The 23,534-nt window shown below is 32.8% G+C and overlaps 1 protein-coding gene across 1 annotated transcript in view; it reads left to right on the top strand.

Moving 5' to 3' along the window:
* The first annotated feature begins 397 nt into the window (after nt 1-397).
* Nucleotides 398-23,534, top strand: part of LOC150098017 (uncharacterized) — a 31,780-nt gene continuing 8,643 nt past the window's right edge. The window contains exons 1-2 of the mRNA XM_090405936.1: nt 398-459; nt 18,675-18,743. Coding sequence (XP_090262062.1) covers nt 418-459; nt 18,675-18,743 — 111 coding nt within the window. The 5' untranslated portion in view covers nt 398-417. The remainder of the gene's footprint in view (nt 460-18,674; nt 18,744-23,534) is intronic.

The raw sequence follows: 23,534 nt of genomic DNA, 5'->3' as shown, positions 1-23,534 counted from the left end.
GAATTACGTAGAGCATTTCTTCTTTTGTGAAAAATGGTCTGGAAGCTTCCGTGTGTGTGTCTGCTTTTTTAATAATTTCTATGATGAATTTTATCAAGTTTTGTCCCTGTAAGTGTGATTTTGGTTTTCATTTCTTATATCGCACAGTTTTATCGACCTTGCTTTCTTGTTATAAATAACCTTTTAAAAGAAACAACAGGAAATTCATCCATACGCAAACTGGAGGAGATTCGAATACTTTATATGAAATGTTGCTCTCTTGTGAAGGAAGCGAATACTTTGTTTTCAAAAGCTCTCTTTTTCTGTTATGCAGCAAGCACCGCTTTGTGTTGTTTTTCTGGCTTTCACATTATTCGCACGGATTATATTCTCTTGCTCAGGATGCTAAATGCTTTAATTGCTTACTGTGGTATTATTATGACTTGGGCTGCCTGCTGTTTGCAGGAAGTTTCGGATGAGGTAAGTAAATTAAAGTTTCTTGTGTCTTGTGTATTTTTATATAATACGAATAGAATTAAATCTCTTTGGCACGACAACATGTATATGCGACTAAATTCATGTAAAACCGTTGAATAATTTCATTCATACATTTTTTTTATTCACTACTTCAATGTCGTTAAATTCTTAAGTACTCATCGCATTCTATTTTTCCTTTTACTTTACGCCACATAACAATTCCTCTCTTGATTGAAGGTTTTAATAAACTATACCTTTGAGGATTCCTGAAGAAATATTTTCTGTATTTGTAGTTTATACGTTTTAATCGGGAGCAATATTAGCTAAAAGTGTAAAAAAGAATTTTATGAAAAATTATAATTTCCTACTTTTTGAAATGAATCACGTTATTGCAAGTTTGGATCAAATTGACCACTCATTTAATTTAGAAAAATTTAGAAAACAAAATGTTTCAAAAATATAGGAATTGATTAGCACAATCCTCGAAGTAGTTGGAATTCACTAAAATTTGAATTTAGAAATGTAATGGTTAGAGCTTTAGTGATCTATTTGAATTGCATTCGGTGCTTAACTACAGTTTGAATTACAATCCTTTTAAATGCAAAATGAGAGAAACGGTTTCGAAACGGTACCGAATTATAAGCCATGAAAACAGGACATTCTTGAAACAGGACTTCGAGTTGATCATTGCAAATTAAACAGCGCCATCAGTGGCAGAAAACGCCAGCTAATATGACTGTACTATGTGGAAGTTCATTAAATAATATTATATGATGCTATAGTTTTTATAAAAATTGAGTAATAACTGTTTTCGCTTCAATGATCAAAATTTGTAAAACGAGCCTCTAATAGAACATCCCGTTAACTTGGATTCCATTTTATTCGAAGCTTACTGGATAGAAAACGAGATTTTAGTCGTTAAAGGGAATTATCAGCAAGTAACACAATATTCAACAATGTGGTAAAAAAAAGAAAATATATGATCCAAAAACGCACTCTTAATTTTGGAGGTAAGCAGCGTGAAAGCAAAATCGAATAGATTTGATTACCTACTGATCCAGCATTTTAAGATCTAAGTATCTAGGTTAATTAAGAATAAGTTATCAAAAAAACAATTACAAGATATTCATAATAAAGGAGGATAAAATGAATTGTATAGGTTTTTCATCCATGGATAAATTCAACTTTAGGACTTAGAAGGAACTTCATACTTGATGTGTTTTCACTTTGCTTTTTTGGAGGCCTGAATGGAGTTGAAAGAAGTTCCATGTGCAGTCATTTGCGGATTGTCTAACTCTTAGTCAACTATACGATATTTTAATGTATGATACGCTAATAAACATTTCTGGGTGGGATTTAAAAAATAATTGGATAAACATATGTTTGGTTGGAAATCAACCAGAATACCCACTCAATGAAACGGTTTCGCGAACATTTTTTCTTTTCTTTTTCCTTTTTTTTTTTTCAAATATTTCAAATATAAATATACAAAAAATACCAAACTGTTTCGACAGCGTTATATTTGATGTAATTCAAACATGCGATTAAAATTAAGATAGCATTTTAGCTTCCGAATCAAGCAACCAATGAAGTCAGTAATCGTGCTATTCACATTGTTAACATTAACCGATTTTTGTGTTAGTTCATAAGAGGAGGACTAAACTGCGATGTAATAATCTACTGTGGATATTAAATTGATATTTTCTGTTCAATGTATACTATATTTCAAATGTAATTATGGACAGATGATAATTTTCATAAATCCTCTATTTTCACACGCACACCTAAATAATAATGTTGTTAGTTATACGTTTTGTTAATGTCGTTGCGACGATTACGCATCATTTTCCTTTCATTTGGAAACACCTGGCTTCAAATCCTATTTATAAGGCTCACGGCATTAGCTAGACATAATTCCAAACAAGCCAAATGAAATTTGCAAAAAAAAAAAAAAAAAAAAAACAGAAAAGAAACAAGCCAAAAAATGAATTCTCCTTTGGCTGCAATTATAGATGCTGCTTTGAGAAACCTTCCAGCGAATGTTGATATGCGACGATGGTGTTTTGGTCTTCTTCGATGAGTTCCTTTGATGAAGTCAGAAGTAGATTGTTGTCACTACTGTCTAGTTTTCTAACTCTTTTAGTAGGTGAATTTTACGATTTTCACATGTGGATTGTCGTGAGCAGTCTGGCCTATGCATTCTCATTTCCTCTCGAGCACTGTTAACCCAGAATTACTTGGAATGGCAAGATAATAGTCGACATTCATTTTTGCAAACACGCGAACGTTTGTTGGCTGGCAGAATGCTTCTCCAACAGGGTAGCATTCTTCTATTCACCATACCGAATAGAAGGACGATACCCTAAATTATAATAAAGAGACTTCACTCACTACCCGAAAGCCGCCACATACAAATACATCCACCAGATTTGCTTTCATACTTTCCAGTTTTTCAGCAGTCTACTGTTCAGTCACAATGAGACTTATGATTCTCACTATCTCTAGATTTATTATCTTAGGCACTACGTGCTGTTCTTTTTTCTCCTTTAGTAGCCGGCTGTTACTTTTTTTTTTCCTTGATAGACAGAGACAATATTTTCAATGACTGGTAACTTATATACAGAACTCCAAGATAGCATTCCTTTCAGAAACATTCTCCAAGGTCAATTATTCTCCTCAATTATTTTTTTAATAAATGAGATGTTCATGATAATAAGCGTGTACAAGGAGTGATTGGTGATAATCTCATATAATGTTCTCATGAATTAACTTCCTGCTGTCTCTCAAGGAAAACAGTCAAATGAAATGTAGATACTTTTCCACCATTGAACACAAGGTTTTTGTTTATGTTCCAGCCTCCTACGAAAGGTGATTTGAATTTAAAGCATATTTTGTACCTTGGGTGGGGGAGAAATTTAATTCTTTCATTTTTATCAATTTTATGCACGTATGTTTTACATTATTCACTTTTGTTTTTACATATTCCAGAAACCCTGCTCTAGATACTAAATTCGGGGGCCTCCAAACAGAGGAGGGGTGGTTTTACGACGGGCAATGAAATTCATTTACTGCCTAAAGACAATTAGAAACATCAGAATCACAAATGGAGTTTGGGTTTTCACGAAGAATGGAAGGTAATGTTTAACATAAAGGGAACTTGACATTATTGTCATACTAAGATATTCCTGTGTTTTGAGCGAAAGCTATATGATATATTAAACCATATAAGTATTAATGATAGCCGACGGCAGGTTTCGAACCAGCATCCTTTTGGTTGGGGAGAGGTTACGCTAATCACTTGGTCAAAAAGGCCTGCAACTAGAGCAGTTTAGTGAATTGCTTGAATAACTAGAATGCTGCTGTCTTTAGCGCATTTTAGCGTTATCACTGATCAGTATTTATCAGTGATTAATTGCTAATTCTATAGTGAAAAGTCAATTTTAGCTAAGTTATCGGAAACTAATCCTTCATGCGAAATTTTGGATTTGTTATTTTAGTGAGTTAGCACTACAGTATTTTAGATTCCTGCCAATGATTTAGTATTGAAAGATAGTTCTGCATCAGAAATTCATAGCTCAAGTAAAACTGTAAACCAACTAGCTAAGTTTTTTCTTAGAATTTAAACAAGATGATGATCTCCGAAAATAAAAAAAAAATAACTTCATAGCTTTAATGATAATATACAATTTAATCTAGAATGGTTTGCAGCTTCTGCTAAAATAAAATACACGTAGTTGCGACATGATTTAGTTCGAACTATTGAAAACTGCAATCAATGTAGTGTCGTCAAGCCGCAGAATAATAGTTCTAAACGTTTTCATTTTACTAAATTAACTCTCTCTCTCTCTCTCTCTCTCTCTCTCTCTCTCTCTTTGTTGTATTCACGTTGTCCATGAAAAGCGAATGCTGTTTACTTTCAGCGGTGATGGATGTTTCAAACACACCCCAAACACAAACATAATCAACGGGAGTTTGTGTTTTGCACGAAGAATGGAAGGTGATGTTTACATAAAGTGAACACTTTATTACTGAGATATTCCTGTGTTTTGAGAGAATGATATTTGATGTATTAAACGATATAAGTACTAATGATAATACCAGGTGAGAAATGAACCAGAGGAAATAGAAACACAGAAGGCAACTTCTTCAAAATAAACAATATTTAATATATATATTATTTTGTTATAAAATATACTTGTAAAGATCTTTTAATCTTATTTTCTAACAGCTAATTATAAATAAAGTTAAGTGATCGTAGTGTTTGGTTGTGGGATTCCTTCTAGGATGCGAAGAACGTTTACAAGGGCTTTTCCACTGAAAGCGAGTTAACCAGTTTCATACGAGAAAGGCAGGATTTTCCTCTCAGAAACTCAGATGTTTCATAGTGTATTATATTGTTTCAATAGTGTATTATATAATACACTATTCTCAGAGTCTGAGCCGCTTCCGTGGTAAATCCAAATAAACCAGACCAAGCCAGAACCAACTAGTAACACTCACATACAGATGTTGCGAGGATTACGGTTTGCAAAAAGTAACAAAATAATACAAATTAATACATATCATTCTGAAACTTATTTCTGTTCATTCTTCTGTTGTTAATGACTTGATTCATTTGTATTGCTTTTCTGGATAGATTTAACGAAATTTAGTTTTGTTTCTGTTGTAAATAGTCCAAACATCCAGTGCGCTTGCCTATAATATTCGGAATGACGATTTTATATTGTACAACTCGTCAGCGTTATTTTCTGTTGGATTGCTGTTTGTTTGCCTTCGAAATTCCAAGTTTTGGTTGTTGAATACAAACCCTTATATTTTTCTTAAATAACATTTGCCTTATATATTCTTTAGTCAACATTTCACATCTCAAAGCTGCTCTATACTTTATTGGATATTTTTTCTTTTCAGTATGATCATTATTTTAACGTCCTCTGAACTACACGGTAATCACTTCATATTTCAAATCAACTATATATATCTTCTCTCCTGAACTATCGTGAAACAGATTTCTTGTATTATTCTGTCTCCTGATCCAGTCTGACAATATGACTCTCAACCATATCATAGTCAATAAGCTGTTTCTTATTATTATCGCATTCTTTGCACGCGATTTTGAAATTTATGATGAGACTATAATATATCATGAGAAGTCTATGCCCTGAGCAGAAATTCAGCAGATATTTACCATTATTGTCAGCTTTGTCTTTTTCTCCAAAGTTTCCCGAAACATTTCAGAATGTCACCGAACTGGTTTCGGGAGAAAATATGCACCAATAATTTTCTATAATTTTCTATAATTTTCTGCTAAAATAAAGAAAAAGGGAAAAAATATTGTTTGAGATCTGAAAAATAGAGCAGGAAATGAATACCAGATATAAAAAAACGTGTCGACAAAATTTGAAGAATGAATCAAAGCTAATAAAAATATTTAGTAACTACTGGCTTTCTGTTCAGAATAAGGAACAGATCACTCACAATATTATCCAGCATAAAGATATGCACACATTTACATGAAGAGAAGATACAAGGAATGAGATTAGTCTCATTGGCAATGTATTGTGGATGGTGATATTTACAGGATACGACAGATTTCAGCGGATTTGAAATAGAAAGTTATAAACAATTATGTTTGAGATTAAATATCATATTGAAACTTATCTACAGCATGGCTTCTAAGAATGTTGCTCCCCATGTTGCCCTATGTTTCTATAAGTTCCTTCTGTCAACTTCAACAGAAGTTGACAGAAGTAAAAAATGTCGTTTGTTTCTGACCTTTCTCCATTTATGATTTAATTAACCCCCTGGATTTCAAAATATATATGATTTTAAAAATATGGTTTAAATTAAAGTTTAAACTAGTTGAAAATGGTTACATTATTATTTGAAGGGGTCCAAAAGAAAAATTATAGATGCAAAGACGAAAAAAATAACAAAGTATTCCTGGAGCTATTTATCATCAGCAACTGGAACGAAGAACTACATCATCGTCATCTAATTAGAAAAATAATAATTTCACATAGTTAATAATATCTTCTCTTAACCAGTTTAAAAATTTTACTCTTCCTATCTCTTAATGTTATTTTTAACATTAAGAGATAGGAAATTATACGATGTTATACTTCTCTCCATACGATGTTGTGTTGTTCTCAGTTTTTTGTTTAGAGCTTCTGTTAAAGTCCATGTTTCTCCTCCATACGTTAGGACAGGAAATATGCACTGGTCGAAAGCTTTGCTTTTTAGACTCATAGAGATCTCACTTCTGAATATGTCTCTCATTTTTCCATAAGACATCCCTCCAAGGGGAATTCTTTGTTCAATTTCTTTTCTTTGGCAATCCTCAAAGGATAACAATTGGCCAAAATATGCATATGAAGTAACTTGTTCTACTGTATTTCATGGTTTTCAACTTTGACAGTTCTATGATTTATGCATTTATTCATCATTAGGCTTGTTTTTCCTCTATTTATTTTTAATCCAATTACTCTGGAGGCTTCATTTAGCTGATTTAGCCTTTCTTCCAGGTCTTCAAGATTATCTGTTATTAGGACAATATCATCTGAAAATTTTCAGATGATGCAGCCTTTCTCCATTTATGTTTATTCCTTTTGTTTCCCAATCAAGGCTTCTAAAGACTTCTCTAGCGCAGTTGTAAATAATTTGGGGGATATGGTGTCACTAACAATCACTAACTGTATCTAAAGATATTCACAATAATCGATGGCCACTTTGGCATTCAAATCCCGCACATTCAAACTCAATCTCTGCACCCCAATCTTGTTGGTTGAAGAGCAGAGATTCTACGAAACATTAACGACCTTTCCTACAAAATGTATTTCGACGAAAATCATAATGGCATAAAGTATACCGTTATGAAATAAAAGTAAAAGTAAACGAAGAAAAAATAAACACTTCCGTTACATTTTGGATTTTGATTTGATAAAGAATTGAATATAAATTTTGTTAATTGGCATTGGGAAATTTCAAAAATTACTTTTCTTTTTGAACAAGCAAATGTAAGTGTAAATACATCTCTTAATGCTGAAAACAGCTGGGAAAATCCACATAGATTATCACACACACCTGACACACCCTTAAATATATTTTTGTTGCCTACAAAATAGTAGGTGATGTACTAAAAAGATATAATTTGACGGTTACAGGAAAATTCACCGAAAAACAGTTAGTCGAAAGACAATTCATCGAATGCGATTCATTGAAAAAGCAATTCGCCGAATAAACAATTCATCGAACGACAATTTAACGAATGGCAATTCGTCGAAAAGGCAATTCATCGAATGGACAATTCATCGAATGGACACTTCATCAAACGATAATTCATCAACCGACAATTCGTTGAAAATTCAATTCATCGAAACAATTCACCGAAAATGTTTCGATGAGTTATGAAAAAATTCATCGAAAAGTCATTTTTCTTGCAAAGTATTGTTCAGAAATGTTCAGTAACAATACGGAACATTACTCATGATGCAGACAGCATATGGAAGTGGTCATTGAAACGTAACAATTATTTTCTTGCATTTTAGAACATTTAATGTAAGTGTACATACTGCTTAATTGCAGATAGCGATTTATCTGTAGAGAAGACATTTCGTTCTACCAAATTTTGTCACAATAACTCTAGTCCGACTTTTATTAAATTTCATCCAGCCAGAGCGGAATTGCTAATATCATTTCGATACTTCTTTACGGAAATGTTATTATAAAAGCAATTCATTTGAAACTAAAACTGAACTGTGAAGACAGCTTCTTGCACTGAAACGTTCTGCGAATTCTGCTAAGTCAGCGAGTTATTGTAATACATAATTTCGTCATTTTACTTTGTAGCCCGGAATATAGCTAAACTGAAAACTGGAACAGTTCGAAATTGTTTGTAAAAGTTTCAAATACCGAATCCGAGTAAAATTTGTCCATTAATAAATGTACGAGGCGCATAATTTTTATCAGTCCTCTTCAATTGAAGGTACGTTAGTAGGCCTAATATGGAGATGACTAGGCTTTTCCTCCTGGAGACAGGCAAATCGGTCCCATGAACACACACACATATATACAGGCACGAAACACTTATCGGACAAGAAAGATAATAAGAATCCATATTGTTCTCTAATTATTCTTGAGTAAAGTAGCATTGCTATACCAACAATCATTACTATTTTTTATTTTTTTTTAAATAACTAAACCTGTGGTGTGATCATAATTAAAAGAAACACACGTATTAACCACAGTGAAAATTATTTAATTGTAAATATTTCATCCTAAGTATCTTAGGACATCATCAGTACAGTAGTTTAAAACAATAATAGGAATAACATACAGTTAGGGTGCATGAATACAATAGAATCTTATTAAACATACATAACGTGCTAAAGAAGTAAAAAAAAAAAAGTATATATATATATATATTTAACACAATTTTGTATATTTAACACAATTTTGTATGACAATTTCCCATACTTTAAGAATAGTAAGAACGTCGTTGCGGTTTAAGTTTGGTCTGTGTAGCAGAGCTTCAGAACTTTCTTTGTATAAACGTTCATGTTTATATAAAGATCTATGTAAAAGTTTAGACTTTTTCCAATGGATCCTATGGTTTGGATGTTCAATTCCGTGTTGAGAGAGGCCAAATTTCTGCGGTTTAAAAAGACGAATGTTGTCTTGATGTTCCGAGATCTACTTGTCTAACAGCCCTACCTGTCTGTCCAAAGTAAGGCAATTTGCATGAGCATGGAATCTCATAAACGCCAGGTAACATCAAAGGTGAGAGTTTGTCCTTAGGAGAAGGTAACAAGTTGTAAATTTGGTTGATAGGTTTGTAAGTAGTGGCAAAATTGTATTTCTTCATAATTTTAGAAAGACGTTCAGAGATGCCTTTAACGTAATGTATGGGAATCCTATGGACGTCTTCCTGTCTGTTTTGATGTGTGAGGAAGTGACTGATGATTTTTGAGTTGTTTTAGGATTATATAATTTAGGATGGCTGTATTTGTTATTACTTCCAATTCCTGGTTTAAAGATTCTTCAGAGGAGCAGAATTTGTGTGCTCTGGAAACTAGTGATTTAATAATGCCAGATTTCTGAGATGGATGATGAGAAAAAGAATTGTGAATGTAGCGACCTGAGAATGTAGGCTTGCGAAAGACGGAAGTGGCGATGGAACCGTCTTCTTTTCTTTGGATGTGTAAATCCAAAAAGGAGATACCCTGTAGAGATTCTTTCTCTAACGTAAAGTTAATGCGATGATCAAGAAGGCTAATTTTATCTAGAAAAAGTTGTAATTCATGTTCGGGATGATCCCAGACTGCAAATATGTCGTCGACATATCTTAACCAAATTTTTGGTTTGGGTTTAAAAGTGATATTTTTTCCTCAAGGTGTTCTAGAAACAAGTTTGCTAGGTTTGGTGATAAAGGAGATCCCATTGCTGTTCCTTCTTCTTGCTTGTAAATTTGACCTTTCCAGGTGAAGTAACGTGATGCAATAACAAACTTGAACAATTCAACTATATCAGACGAAATTTCTGAGTTAGTAATTCTATTGTTTCTTTATGGGGAATGTTTGTGAAGAGGAAGACAATGTCGAAGCTGATTAACAAGTCAGTTTTTGATAGTTGAATGTCTTTAATTTTTTACTGTCTTACTTTAGACAGACAGGTAGGTTTGTTCAGAAACGCATCTCGGAATATCAAGACCACATTCGTCTTTTTAAACCGCAGAAATTTGGCCTCTCTCAACACGGAATTGAAAATCCAAACCATAGAATCCATTGGGAAAAGTCTAAAGTTTTACATAGATCTTTATATAAACATGAACGTTTATACAAAGAAAGTTCTGAAGCCTTACTACACAGAACAAACTTAAACCGCAACGACGTTCTTACTACTCCTAGAGTATGAGAAATTGTCATACAAAATTGTGTTAAATATTATTTATTTTTATTTTTATTTTTTTACTTCTGTAGCACGTTACGCACGTTTAATGAGATTCTATTGTCATCATGCGCGCTAACTGTATGTTATTCCTATTATTGTTTTAAACTACTGTACTGATGATGTCCTAAGATACTTAGGATGAAATATTTACAATTAAATAATATTCACTGTGGTTAATACGTGTGTTTCTTTTAATAACAATCATTATATTGAGGAGGAAGATGGAAAATAGTATTAATCATTAATATTACTAATTAATCGCTACTACTACTGCTGCTGTTGCTGCTACTACTACTACTACTACTAATAATAATAAATTCATTCTTTGATGTAAATATTTTTCACAATATAATAATAAAATATACAGGAATTCAGAGTACAAATATTGGAAAACTTGAAAAAAATCATCCCTGAAGATTTTACAATCATGTTTCACTTATTTACTCCTGTTTTTTGTTATTCCTCAACGACAAGAGTGACACATGTACTTATCTCCCGAATAACCTCGAAAGCAAGTAATTGCAGTTAATAAGGCGAGGATTAGGCTACGAATGCTAATGAGTATATGCGTGGGTATATTTCTGGGTTTTGAGGAGGTGATCGGTAGAGTTTGTTAAAAAAAATGTTAAAATATTCTATAGGAAAATAATAAAATAGGAATGATGAATAATGAGACGTAAAACACAAACCTACAAACCTTTTTGAAGCATACTCATCTGTTGTCATATTTAGATGAGCAGCGGTTGGAAGTCTTATTCGACCTCTGCAGGATGCCAGTGGTCGGCGGACCACAGTTAGAAAACACAGTGCTAAAGGAAATTGGAATTGGGTTGAGATGTTTTGAATTAAGGCCGAAGCAACTGGTTTTAAATCACTGCGTGTCTTTTCCTATTCGGTTCGCTTGTTTTTCGGCAAGAAAAACCCAAGTTTCAGGGAAGAAAAAACCTTCCATCCTCGTATGATAGAAGGCAGGCTGCCTCTATGTTATACCCAGTACCGTCGACAGGGTGTAGCATAAAGGCAGCCTGCCTCACGCGCGGCTTAATAAGGGCGCTCGTTCAGCCATATTGCGGTAGGCGCCGTCGCTACGCTAACAATTCCTGTTAGCGTAGCAAGTACTGTAAGAAGTTCTTCTAAGCTTAAAGTGATTAAAAATTATTTGCAAAGACACATGTTGATATATCAACAAGTTCTACATGCTGATTGATATCGACTTTACTGAATTCCTCATATATACTTCCAACTCACTTATCATCAGTGTTCCTCCTCCCTCCCCACTGACCTCAAGTTCTGTGGATGTTATTTTCACGAGGATGAAATACTTTTATGAAATGCTGATTTAACATCTCAATTATATCCGCCTCAGTGGATATCATTCACTGCAACCAGTATGTAATTTTAAATTAGAATTCTCCTATATGTTTCTTCAACTGTTTTATTTCTACAACCTAAACCTGGATAAAACAATGTCTTATATATAATGCAACTTTAGTGTTATGGGTAATTTCCCTCTTATTCGATATAAATTTATGGAACTAACTCACCACGTTTATTATTTTTTATTTTATTTTTTTTTCTTTGAATGTCTATTTCCATATTTATTTTGCGGTTATCACTGAATATTGTGGCTAAATTAGCTGAAATATTTTACTTTTTCTATAGGTTTTACTTTGTGGTATAGTTGTTTTCCATATTCCTTCTTATTTCATGTTATAATTTTGTCTTTTTGTTACAGATTTTAATATTAATTGCGGTACTTTTATTTTAATTGCAAACTAATGTGCCCAAGCTTTAATGCCAATTTCCAGTTTAGTGTTGACATTTCAGTGGCCGATGGAACTTTTCAATAAGATTTTACTCTTGACTGTATTCTGCATAAATATTTTCTACCATTTTTATTGCATGTTTCATGTAATATTCTTTCAAAGTAAGTATTCGTCGTACAGAATGTATTGCTTATTAAAGCTTGAACCCAAAATACAATCTATAGAGCAGAATTTCCAATTATCTAATATTTTAGCAGTACAGTTAAGAATGAGGGGTTAGACATATTCACAGGCTTGAATACAGTATTCCAGCTATTCAGAATATATTTAGGTTTTATATTATCTTTATCACCACTGTTTACTTTGAAAGTACTGTTTCCACCATTCCTAATATTTATAAACATTCCCAGGAACATTTCTCGTCATTTGTCTCTCATATTCTTACCAAAGTTCGCAATAACTCTAGTTTAACTACTTTTCCACATTACTTAGTTTTCTTACATTTTCCCCGTATTCTTCCATGCATCTTGCATACTAGTATATTGGGAACTTATTGATAAAGGCTTTTGCCATTTACAGAATTGTTCTCTGCAACGTTTTGGGTAGATCGCGATTTTTTATTTCCCTCTTTACAAAGAACTTCACCACATTCTTCCATCGCTAAAGCAATCCATGCTTCTCTTGTTTGTTTGCCTCCAAAATTCCAAGTTTTGTTTTTGTATACAAACCCTTAAATTTTTCTTAAATAACATTTACCTTCACTTCTGAAATCTTCTCTATACTTTATTGGATATTTTTTCTTTTCAGTAAGATGTTTATTTTAGCTTCCTCTAAGCTACATGGTGATCACTTGATATTTCAGATAAACTGTATATTTTGTATTCTGACACATCGCGAATCAGATTTCCTGTATTCTATGTCTCATGAATTATCGTGGAGCAGATCCATTGTAATCTTCTCTCTCTCTCTCTCTCTCTCTCTCTCTCTCTCTCTCTCTCTCTCCTCATCCACTCTGACTATATCACACTCAAACATATCATAGTCAATGAGCTGTTTTTTATTATTGTCGTATTCGTTGCATGAGAATTTGTAATTTTTGATGAGACTATAATTCATACATCATGAGTAGTCCATGCCCTGCACAGAAATTCAGCAGATATTTACCATTACTATTAGCTTTGTCTTTTTCTCCAAAATTTCCCCCAAATTTTCTGAATGTCTCTTATTTCCTTCTCCGCAGTTTTGATCTCCTTTGACAACCAGCTTTCGATTTTTTCTTTATATCAACTGAACTCTGTAATAATTCAAAAAATTCACTAATTTTATCTTAATGAAAACGTTTGGGGAAAATCGGTACAGATCAATTTATGGCATCATAGGTACAAATAAATTGCATCAGTTTCAATAGATTAAAAAAAATCTGAAAGATTATTTTAAATGGTCTCGCAGAGTTCTGATGACATAAAGAAAACAGAAAAGATGTTTGTTTGAGATCTGAACAACAGAGCAGGAAATGACTACCAGATATATAAAACGTGTCGAGGAAATTTGAAGAAAGTAGTAAAGCTAATAAATATTAAGTATCTACTGGATTTCGGTTCAGGATAAAGAGTAGGTATCACTCACAACATTTTCCAGCCTAAAGATGTGCACAATTGTGCATGGAGAAAAGATATAAGGAGGAGATTAATCTCATTGGAAATGCATTGTAAATAGTCATATTTCCAGAATACGAGAGATTTTAGGGGATTTGAAGCGATAAACATTTATATTTGAGATTAAATATCAGATTGAAAATATCATAAAACTTAACCACAGCATGCTTTCTATGAGAGTTGCTCCATTTTGTCTAAGGTTTCTATAAGGTCCTTGGGTTTTGATGTTGGCAGAAGAAATAAATCGATTGTTTCGTGTTTCTTTCTGACCGCAGTGGTAAAGATCGAACAAAATTGGGCAGTGCGAAAAGAGATTTCGAAATAGACTGATTAAAGTTAACCCTTAAAAATTAAAAAAAAGAAAAAAAGAAATGGACTGTTATTAAACAAATCACTGCCTAAGTGGAATAACATTCTATTTTAAATTAGTTGAAAATGTTTAAACATTATGATTGGAGAGTCCAAAATGAAAAATAATAGATGCAAATACAAAATAAGCAATAAGCTATTCCTGGAGCTTGTTATTATCAGCAATTGGAACTAAGAACTGCATCTTCGTCGTCTAATTAGAAAAACAATAGTTTCACACAGTCATAAATATCTTCTCTTAAAATTGGTTTTGAAAATACTACTGTGTTCAATATATTTCATTGCAGACGGAGACGCTTTAGATGATGCAGAATGGAAGTCATTGTGGACTTCTGTTTAGGAAATCATGAAAGCATTTATAAAAGTGGTCATACTTTAAAGGTGATAATCGTCACTGTACCTAAAGACATACACAATCATTGATGATCACATTCAAATCCGCAAGTTGAGAATCAAACTCTTCCTGTCAGACTTGTTGGTTGAAGAGCACAGACGTTATTCAATACTGACTACACATCTGATAAAATCTAATTGGTTGAAGGAATGATAACAACGTAAATTATTTAGTTAAGAAATAGAAGTAGAAATAATTGAAGTAAAAAGGAAACATTTCTGTTACATTTTGGATATTGAATTGATAAACAGTTGAATCCAAATTACGTTAATTTGCATTGGCAACTTTGAAAGAAATCCTTCTCTTTTTGAACAAGCAAGTGTGTGTACGAATAAATACCGCGATGAGTCTTCGGACTCCTTAAGTGTCACGAATAATAATAATAAAGTTGTAAACAGTTTCGAATTCTACACAGAGAACACAACAGACACACCCTTAAGTATTTCTTCTTTTCCACGAAGAAAAGAAGGTGACGTATTATAAAGACATAATTTGACAGGGTTGTAACACCATAACACCTGCGTGTCTCCATTTTTTCATTTTTCATTTAGCAGCACACTAAAACATAAAAGAGTCTTGACGTATGGAAGACGGCTCCACCCAAAGTAAATTTCATACCTTCTTTAAAAAGAATAGCACTGCTTCTCTTCGTTTACTTTCTTCTTCTTCTCTCGCAGAGTAAGTAGTAAAGAGAGAAAGAAACCGTACAATTGGAAAAATAATACCTATCTAAAGACGGAAAGCAAGTTAATTTCTTCTAATCTACAAATGAATCTTAAAAGCGAAAACTTTTATAGAGGATTTCGTCTTCTTTCTTGTTTTTATATTTTATTTGGAATGTGTTTCGTTAAAGGTTTGTTTAGATCCAAAGTTCCCAAGTCAAGCATCAGTGTTCGTTTCTGTAGCGCTCAAACTGCCTACGGTATGATTCTATCTGTTATTATTGGTGCACAAATTTGGCTGTATTTTATTTTGGTATCAAATTTTCAGAATGCAAGTTCGAGATACGCACATTACGTTATTCTTGTGAACGTTCTTGTTTGGAATGTGTTCGTACGTCTCTTCATGTACTTTAAGGGAAACCAAATGGTAGCACTGCTAAATCATTACTGCAAGCTTGAAACTAATTTGAGTGTGCAACGAACTAAACCATACAGATTGAGGTACATTTTTTTAATTATTCTTTCTGTTAACTTGCTGCTATTTTCTTGGACATTTCTGACTTCATGCATCTTAATTCACTTCGAAATGGAATTTCCATTCGGTCCAAAGAAGTTTACGAACGTCCCGTATGTAATAACGCTCATAATAACTGGAATAATCTCTTTCGTAATCTATATCCCAACAATCGCATTGTTTTCTTGGATTTCGTATTTCTCAGATTTTTTGAGGCATTATATAAGCATTGTAAATATGACATTAAAAAAAATAAAACGAAATATCTCCTTTAGAAAAAACACTGAAAAACTGGAAGAGATTCGAATGATGTATGTGGACGGTTGTTTTGTTGTCAAGGAAACGAACAATTTGTTTTCTGTGGCTTTCTTTACTCATTATGCTGGAAACACCGGTCAGTGCTGTTTTTTTGGATTTCTTCTGTTTCATCCCGAGGTGTCTTTATATTACAAAATCTTGTTTTCTTTTTATATTTTGTATGACTATTTGACAATGTTGTGCATTGCTCGCTATTTGCAAAAAGTAGCAGATGAGGTAAGTGCGTATTAAATATTATTTTCTTTCGTTTCTTTCTTTCTTTATTTGTATTCCTAAATCAACTACATAGGCAAAAAGCCACAAACTATTTTAACTATTTTATCTAATTTAAATTGTGTTTGTTATGTGAAATAAAATGTTCTGACAAATACGGGTGTTTCCGATTTTATTATTATTATTATTATCATTGTAAACCATGTGAGATCTTATTTGTATACTAATCTTAAACAACAGAAGTTGCTCAATAGCACTAATAGTTGGAATGTTAGATGGATAGAAAGGATTTATTAATATTAGTTTTGAATGCGTGTGGAATGCATTTTTAGGAAATATTTACAGAGCTTACTTATATCAGTCATCGTGATAAAAATATTTATAAAATGCATATATTAGAAAAATGTGAGAGACTGCATGAAAGAAATAAACCAACAGGAGGTGGATCGTTCTTTGCTTTCTTCTGCACTGAATCTAGAACATTATGGGACTCATCACAAAAGTAGAAGATTAATATTGCATTCTCTGGCGTATTTAGGATTTGTTGTGTTCAGCGCAAAGTAAAGAATAAATTGAAAGGGAGAAAGCCTTCTTTCTTGTATACTTGGAGATATATTTGTAGAACGTCTATGTTAAGAAAATTTGCGTCTTTATTTTCCCGACGCAAATTGCATCTTTCCAAGATATTTGGATTATTCTAGAAAACAGAAAAAAATGAAGATGTGTTTGCTAGGTATAAGACAGTCTTACTAGCCTTGGAAATAACAAAGCTATTAAAAATGTCGATTTGACTGGCTCAACGATAAATTCCTCAAAAAATAAATATTACTCATAAATATATATCCAAAGTTTGTTTATTAAAAATCGTGCAAAGCATATTCGTTGCTAAATCTGCGGGTTCAGTTTGTACCTAACTGAAGAAAGCAATTTTCATGCAGAAGCAGAAAGAACCGATACTTAAGTTATCATATTAATAATTAATGATGTAAAATCAAAGGCTGTAATCAGACGTTGCGTGTGATGTGCAACTTTGGGTGAAAATGAAAATCAAAAATAGATGAATGAAGGACAAGAATAAAATAAATAAGACAAAAGGAAAAAGAAAGTCTTCCCTTCCAATCTCTCTCTCTCTCTCTCTCTCTCTCTCTCTCTCCTAAATATTATTTTTTCCATCCATATTATGCCAATCAACATTCAAATGCTTTCAAATAGCAATTAGAGTCGTGCTAAGATCTTCAGTTTCCCTAATAATTTATTTTAAAATTTTCTAATCCTGTGTCCTGATCTCTGAGAACAGCTTTGCTTAACAAAGACCGAGGAAAGTAAAGCTACTTACCTTCTTTAAACTCCATGAACCATGAAACTTCTTGATCTTATTTGCATGATATCAGTGGTTAATGACTGTTCGAAAATAAGTTAATCCGAATAGCATAGAGATATGGATGTATTAAGCCATGCTTCACTTCACATTTGTCACGTCAATCACGTACTTCTATTAGTCAATTTCTCATTTATGATGAACTATTAGTAATAACGTTAACATATTTACGTTTTAGATAAAACCTTTTGAAAGTGTATTGCAAATATTTTCAGAGAATGTTGTAGATCTTGCTTAAAACACAATGATACCAATCCTGGAGTATTTTATAATAACGGGATCCATAAAAGTTTTCAGAATATGTCATACACTGTTATCATTATCTGAATCAGTTGCAGTGAGGAAACATGGAAATTTGAACGAATTACTCAAAGAATACAATAACACAGAGATTTTAAAATGAAGAATAAGAATAGATGTGTGTCATGCTTTAAGAGAATTTTATAATTCTGAAAAATTATCACAGTCTCTTAATCATCTTAATCATTATTGAGTTAATACGAACAATGAAGATAAATATCTCCATTGCAATAAAACAGAAAACTAGCTAGCTAAATAATACGAAAAGTTTATTTACTATAAGAAATACCAGTGCAAATAGTCAGCCGGAAATAACGGGTGGATTAAAATAGACACTTTGAAGAAGAAGGCTAATTAGTACTTAGTTCCAGAATTTGAATGAAATAGTAGGTAAGACAGGAAAGGAAAGAAGTGGGAGTGAGTTTCGTTAAAACCTAAAATGGCAAAATTGGAAAGATTTTAAGTGAAATAGGGGAGTGCAGTGTAGTTTCATCGGCAAATGAATTAAATGAGCTAAGAACATTGATATACTGTATAAAGGAAAGGTGAAGAAACGAATCTTAGGAAAGTGATTTTTATATAAATGGATGAGCTTTACGTTCTTCTCAGGAATTCTATAAAGAACACTTTTATAATTCTATTCTGGAAGTATTTCCTTAGCTACTCTTTTGATAGCCATTATAAATTCTGTTTTATCTCTTCAGGCTAACGAAACGTCTTTCATTTTGAAACATTTTCCTATTGGTTCTCTCTCGTTCCAGGAACAGAACAGTGTAAGTAAATACATGCGTATCAATCACTTAATTTTAAACATTTGATTACCATGGATTAGTTAATTTGGTCTTTTTAGCATAGTATATATTACAGATCACTGATTATTCAAAGTAAGGAAAGACAATTGCATTTTAGTTATTATTTTTAAGATAAAATTTTAGCTGCCGAAATTTAAAAAAAAATAATAATAATTAATTATTTCAGTACTATTGCAAAGTTTGCTTAATTTCAGAAATAATTAATTAATCAGTATCAATGTTTGTTACATGTCGCACTCTTATATTTTCTCCCCTACAGTTAGATAATCAAAAAGCCGTTCATAACAATTTTGGCTTCACTATGAGAGTTAAAACGTATCTAATATTATGTAGCCACAGTCACCCAAAAATATTATAGCGTACGTGGAGGGAGAGCAGAGTTACAAGTCAGCCGGTCTCACCCAGAGCTGGAAGGAATTTTCCTCTATGAAACTGGGTTTTTCTTCAACAATACATACACGTCGTCATAATGAACGTACGCAAGTTAGCAGACATAGCTTTCTAGCTTTAATTAATTACGGCAGAATTCCAACTAACCAACCAAAGAAGTTTCCGATAACGAATGATTACTTCATTTACAGAATACAATTTACAATGAATCAGGTACATTTTAATAATGGAAACTGCGTTAATCAAATGTACAGCTACTGAAAAGAAGCAAAATTATCCGACCTCGGAAAGTACTTAAACATGCTCGTATACTCTGTTGGCATTTTGAATTATGTCATATTCAAGGATATACATTTAATTACTTAATGTGTCTTCGGGATGAACTCATTTCGCGTAGAATTCAGTAAATCCTTAGTTTGATGTATCCAATCACATAAAGAACTTTCTTTATTATTATTATTATTATTATTATTATTATTATTATTATTAACAGTGACATCCAGGAAGACTACATACTACACGCACCATCTGTCATACTTGATCTTGAATTCTTTGACACAAAACATTCAACAGCAATCCATTCCGATCATAAACTACTCTATGAGAGAAAAATCTAGATTTCACTCCTGTCTTGAGGGCATTCATTTTCAACTTATAAGGATGCATTCGCGTCCTTTCTCCATCCTCCATAAAATGAAAAATTCATTTCTCATATTATGAACATTATTAGATTTCAAATGAAATCCTGTATGACCCTTTCAGAAGTTTCAAAGTCTCAAACATATCACTCCTCTTTCTTCTGTTCTCAGTTTGTCTTCATAATCGGTATTCCACAGTTCCGTCCCGTTATCATTTAACACTTTCCTTTGCATTCTCTCTCTCTCCACTGTATCAGAAATACAAGAGTTAAAAGACAAAATTAGACACAATATTACCAATATCACTCCGAAACTATTAGCATGCGCACACCAATCTCCCACTGAACGTGTTTACTACAAACATACATCGCCTCAAGCTACAAACTGTCATTCACAATATGTGTGAAATATATATATATATATAAACTACATTCAACTACAATTTAATTACATTTCTCGAACCGAGTGGAACCACTATTGGCGTGAATGACAGCAACATCGAGGAATGTTTTCAACCAATTTCTCATACATTGCAACAGGAATATCTTTCATTCCTAGTTCAAAACTACCCCCAGCCCGACACCGCCTGAAACATGCAAGGGTCACTACCGAAATACTTCCACAGCGTTCGAAGCACGACGTGTAAAATGTCCAAATAGTCATTGGACACCGTGGTTTTGGGGCCGTCCTCATTTGTTTTTCCATCTTGACAGTCGGAATGATGAAGTGTATGTCGGAACCGTTCCACAGGTAATCTCCACATGCAGACACGAACACAAGAGTGAAAAATTTGGAAGAGTGATTCGTCGCTCCACAGAACCCATTTCCAATCATCTATGGTCCAGGAACGGTCTGACAGGTACCAGTCTAAACTTCGTTTGACGTTGATGTTTGGCTTGTTCACAGCAGCTCTGCAGTGGTAACCTAATGCATGTAACTGTCTGCGGACAGTTATAGTGCTGACAGACGTCTCCACACCATTTTCCACGTTGATGGCTAGAATGCTTGAACATTTCGAGACAGAGCTCGCCGATTTCAGTCCTGTGAGTACAAGAGTGCAATGGTCTCCCAGGGCGTTTTGTTTGCTGTGGTGTGATCATCAACTTTCCATCTACGAATGACATAAGCAGCTGTAGATTTCGGTATACTCAAACGGGTAGCAATGTCACTCACAGAAAGACCACTGACGACCATTCAAAACCACTGATGTGACACGAGACTATGATCCCACGTTGGAAGCTTGTCTCAGTTCAGATGAACGTGGTATCTTGACAACTTTCATGATTATTTACATGTGGAATATATACTAACTTTGCATGGGACATAGGGTGGCCAAATACTTTTGCAACATAATAAATATTTAAAATCATACATACATACATACATACATATATATATATATATATATATATATATATATATATATATATATATATATACTCTGATCACTATTCTTAATATTTACCCTTAATGCAAAACACATATCCTTGAGAGATGTATGATGCTATGTATTAAAGGCAAGGGCCACTACCCAGACTGGTTTCGACTTTTATTGAGGTCTTACCAGTGTGAGCCAGCCTTAAAAATACCAAGGTTTAAGTAATACAGCAAACTTGACTTTCTTGTCTGTTTGCTTACTTGGGAAATGGATTAAAACCAGGTTTATATTTAAGCTTGGTATTTTTAACGTATATTATACCCAAGGTAAAAAACTTTCTACATCTATCTCTCATCCTGAGATTTTTATTTAATAATGTCAAAGAACTTTATGATAACTTGTTTTGGTAAAATATTTATATGCTCTGTATTACTAAAACCTTGGAATTTCTAAGCCCGGCTCACACTAATGAGATCTAAGTAAAGGTCGAAACCGGTCTGCGTAGTGGCCCCTTGCCTTTAACACACATAGCATCATAGTTGCATAAGACTTGCACTAAGTGCGAGTCACCCGGACTTGCGCTACTTGCAGGCGCAAACTTGAGTTATTTGTCTGTTTGCTTACTTGGGAAATGGATTAAAACCAGGTTTATATTTAAAATAGCTTGGTATCGTTAACATATATATATATATATATATATATATATATCGGCAATTGATTAGGCGCTATAATCCCCATTTCCTCATATAATCTCAAATAACTCAACAGCTATTCATATCTTATTCAGTTCTTTTTAGCATTGTATATATTACAGATCTCTGATTATTCAAAGTAAGGAAAGACTATTGCATTTTAGTTATTATTTTTAAGATAAAATTTTAGCTGCCGAAATTTAAAAAAAAAAAATAATAATTAATTATTTTCAGTACTGTTGCCAAGTTTGCTTAATTTCAGAAATAATTCATTAATCAGTATCAATGTTTGTTATATGTCGCACTCTCATATTTTCTCCACTACAGTTAGATAATCAAAAAGCCGTTCATAACAATTTTGGCTTCACTATGAGAGTTAAAACGTATCTAATATTATGTAGCCAAAGTCACCCAAAAATATTATAGCGTACGTGGAGAGATAGCAGAGTTACAAGTTAGCCAGTCTCACCGAGAGCTGGAAGGAATTTTCCTCTATGAAACTGGGTTTTTCTTCAACAATACATACACGTCGTCATAATGAACGTACGCAAGTTAGCAGACATAGCTTTCTAGCTTTAATTAATTACGGCAGAATTCCAACTAACCAACCAAAGAAGTTTCCGATAACGAATGATTACTTCATTTAGAGAATACAATTTACAATGAATCAGGTACATTTTAATAATGGAAACAGCGTTAATCAAATGTACAGCTACTGAAAACAAGCAAAATTATCCGACCTTGGAAAGTACTTAACCATGCATACGTATACTCCATTGGCATTTTGAATTATGTCATATCCCAGGATATACATTTAATTACTTAATGTGACTTCGGGATGAACTCATTTTGCGTAGAATTCAGCAAATCCTTAGTTTGATGTATCCAATCACATAAAGAACTTTCTTTATTATTATTATTATTATTATTATTATTATTATTATTATTATTATTATTATTATTATTATTATTATTATTATTATTATTATTATTATTATTATCTCTTGATGCATGGATTATTATTATTATCTCTTGATGCATGGATTACTATTATTATTATTATTATTATTATTATTATTATTATTATTATTATTATTATTATTATTATTATTATTATTATTATTATTATCTCTTGATGCATGGATTATTATTATTATTATTATTATTATTATTATTATTATTATTATTATTAACAGTGACATCCAGGAAGACTACATACTACACGCACCATCTGTCATACTTGATCTTGAATTATTTCACACACAACATTCAACAGCAATCCATTCCGATCATTAACTACTCTATGAGAGAAAAATCTAGATTTCACTCCTGTCTTGAGGGCATTCATTTTCAACTTATAAGGATGCATTCGCGTCCTTTCTCCATCCTCCATAAAATGAAAAATTCATTTCTCATATTATGGACATTATTAGATTTCAAATGAAATCCTGTATGACCCTTTCAGAAGTCTCAAACATATCACTCCTCTTTCTTCTGTCTGAGTTTGTCTTCATAATCGGTATTCCACATTACTGTCCCGATAACATTTAACACTTTCCTTTGCACTCTCTCTCTCTCCACTGTATCAGAAATACAAGAGTTAAAAGACAAAATTAGACACCATATTGCCAATCTCACTCCAAAACTATTAGCA

The sequence above is a fragment of the Typopeltis vanoorti genome, chromosome 16 (genome assembly GCF_054136105.1).
Source record: "Typopeltis vanoorti isolate ZY-2024b chromosome 16, IOZ_Tvanoo_1.0, whole genome shotgun sequence".
In the NCBI taxonomy this organism is placed as follows: Eukaryota; Metazoa; Arthropoda; class Arachnida; order Uropygi; family Thelyphonidae; genus Typopeltis; species Typopeltis vanoorti.
Note: the sequence above shows the minus strand (reverse complement) of the source record. Positions and strands in the feature narration are given on the sequence as shown.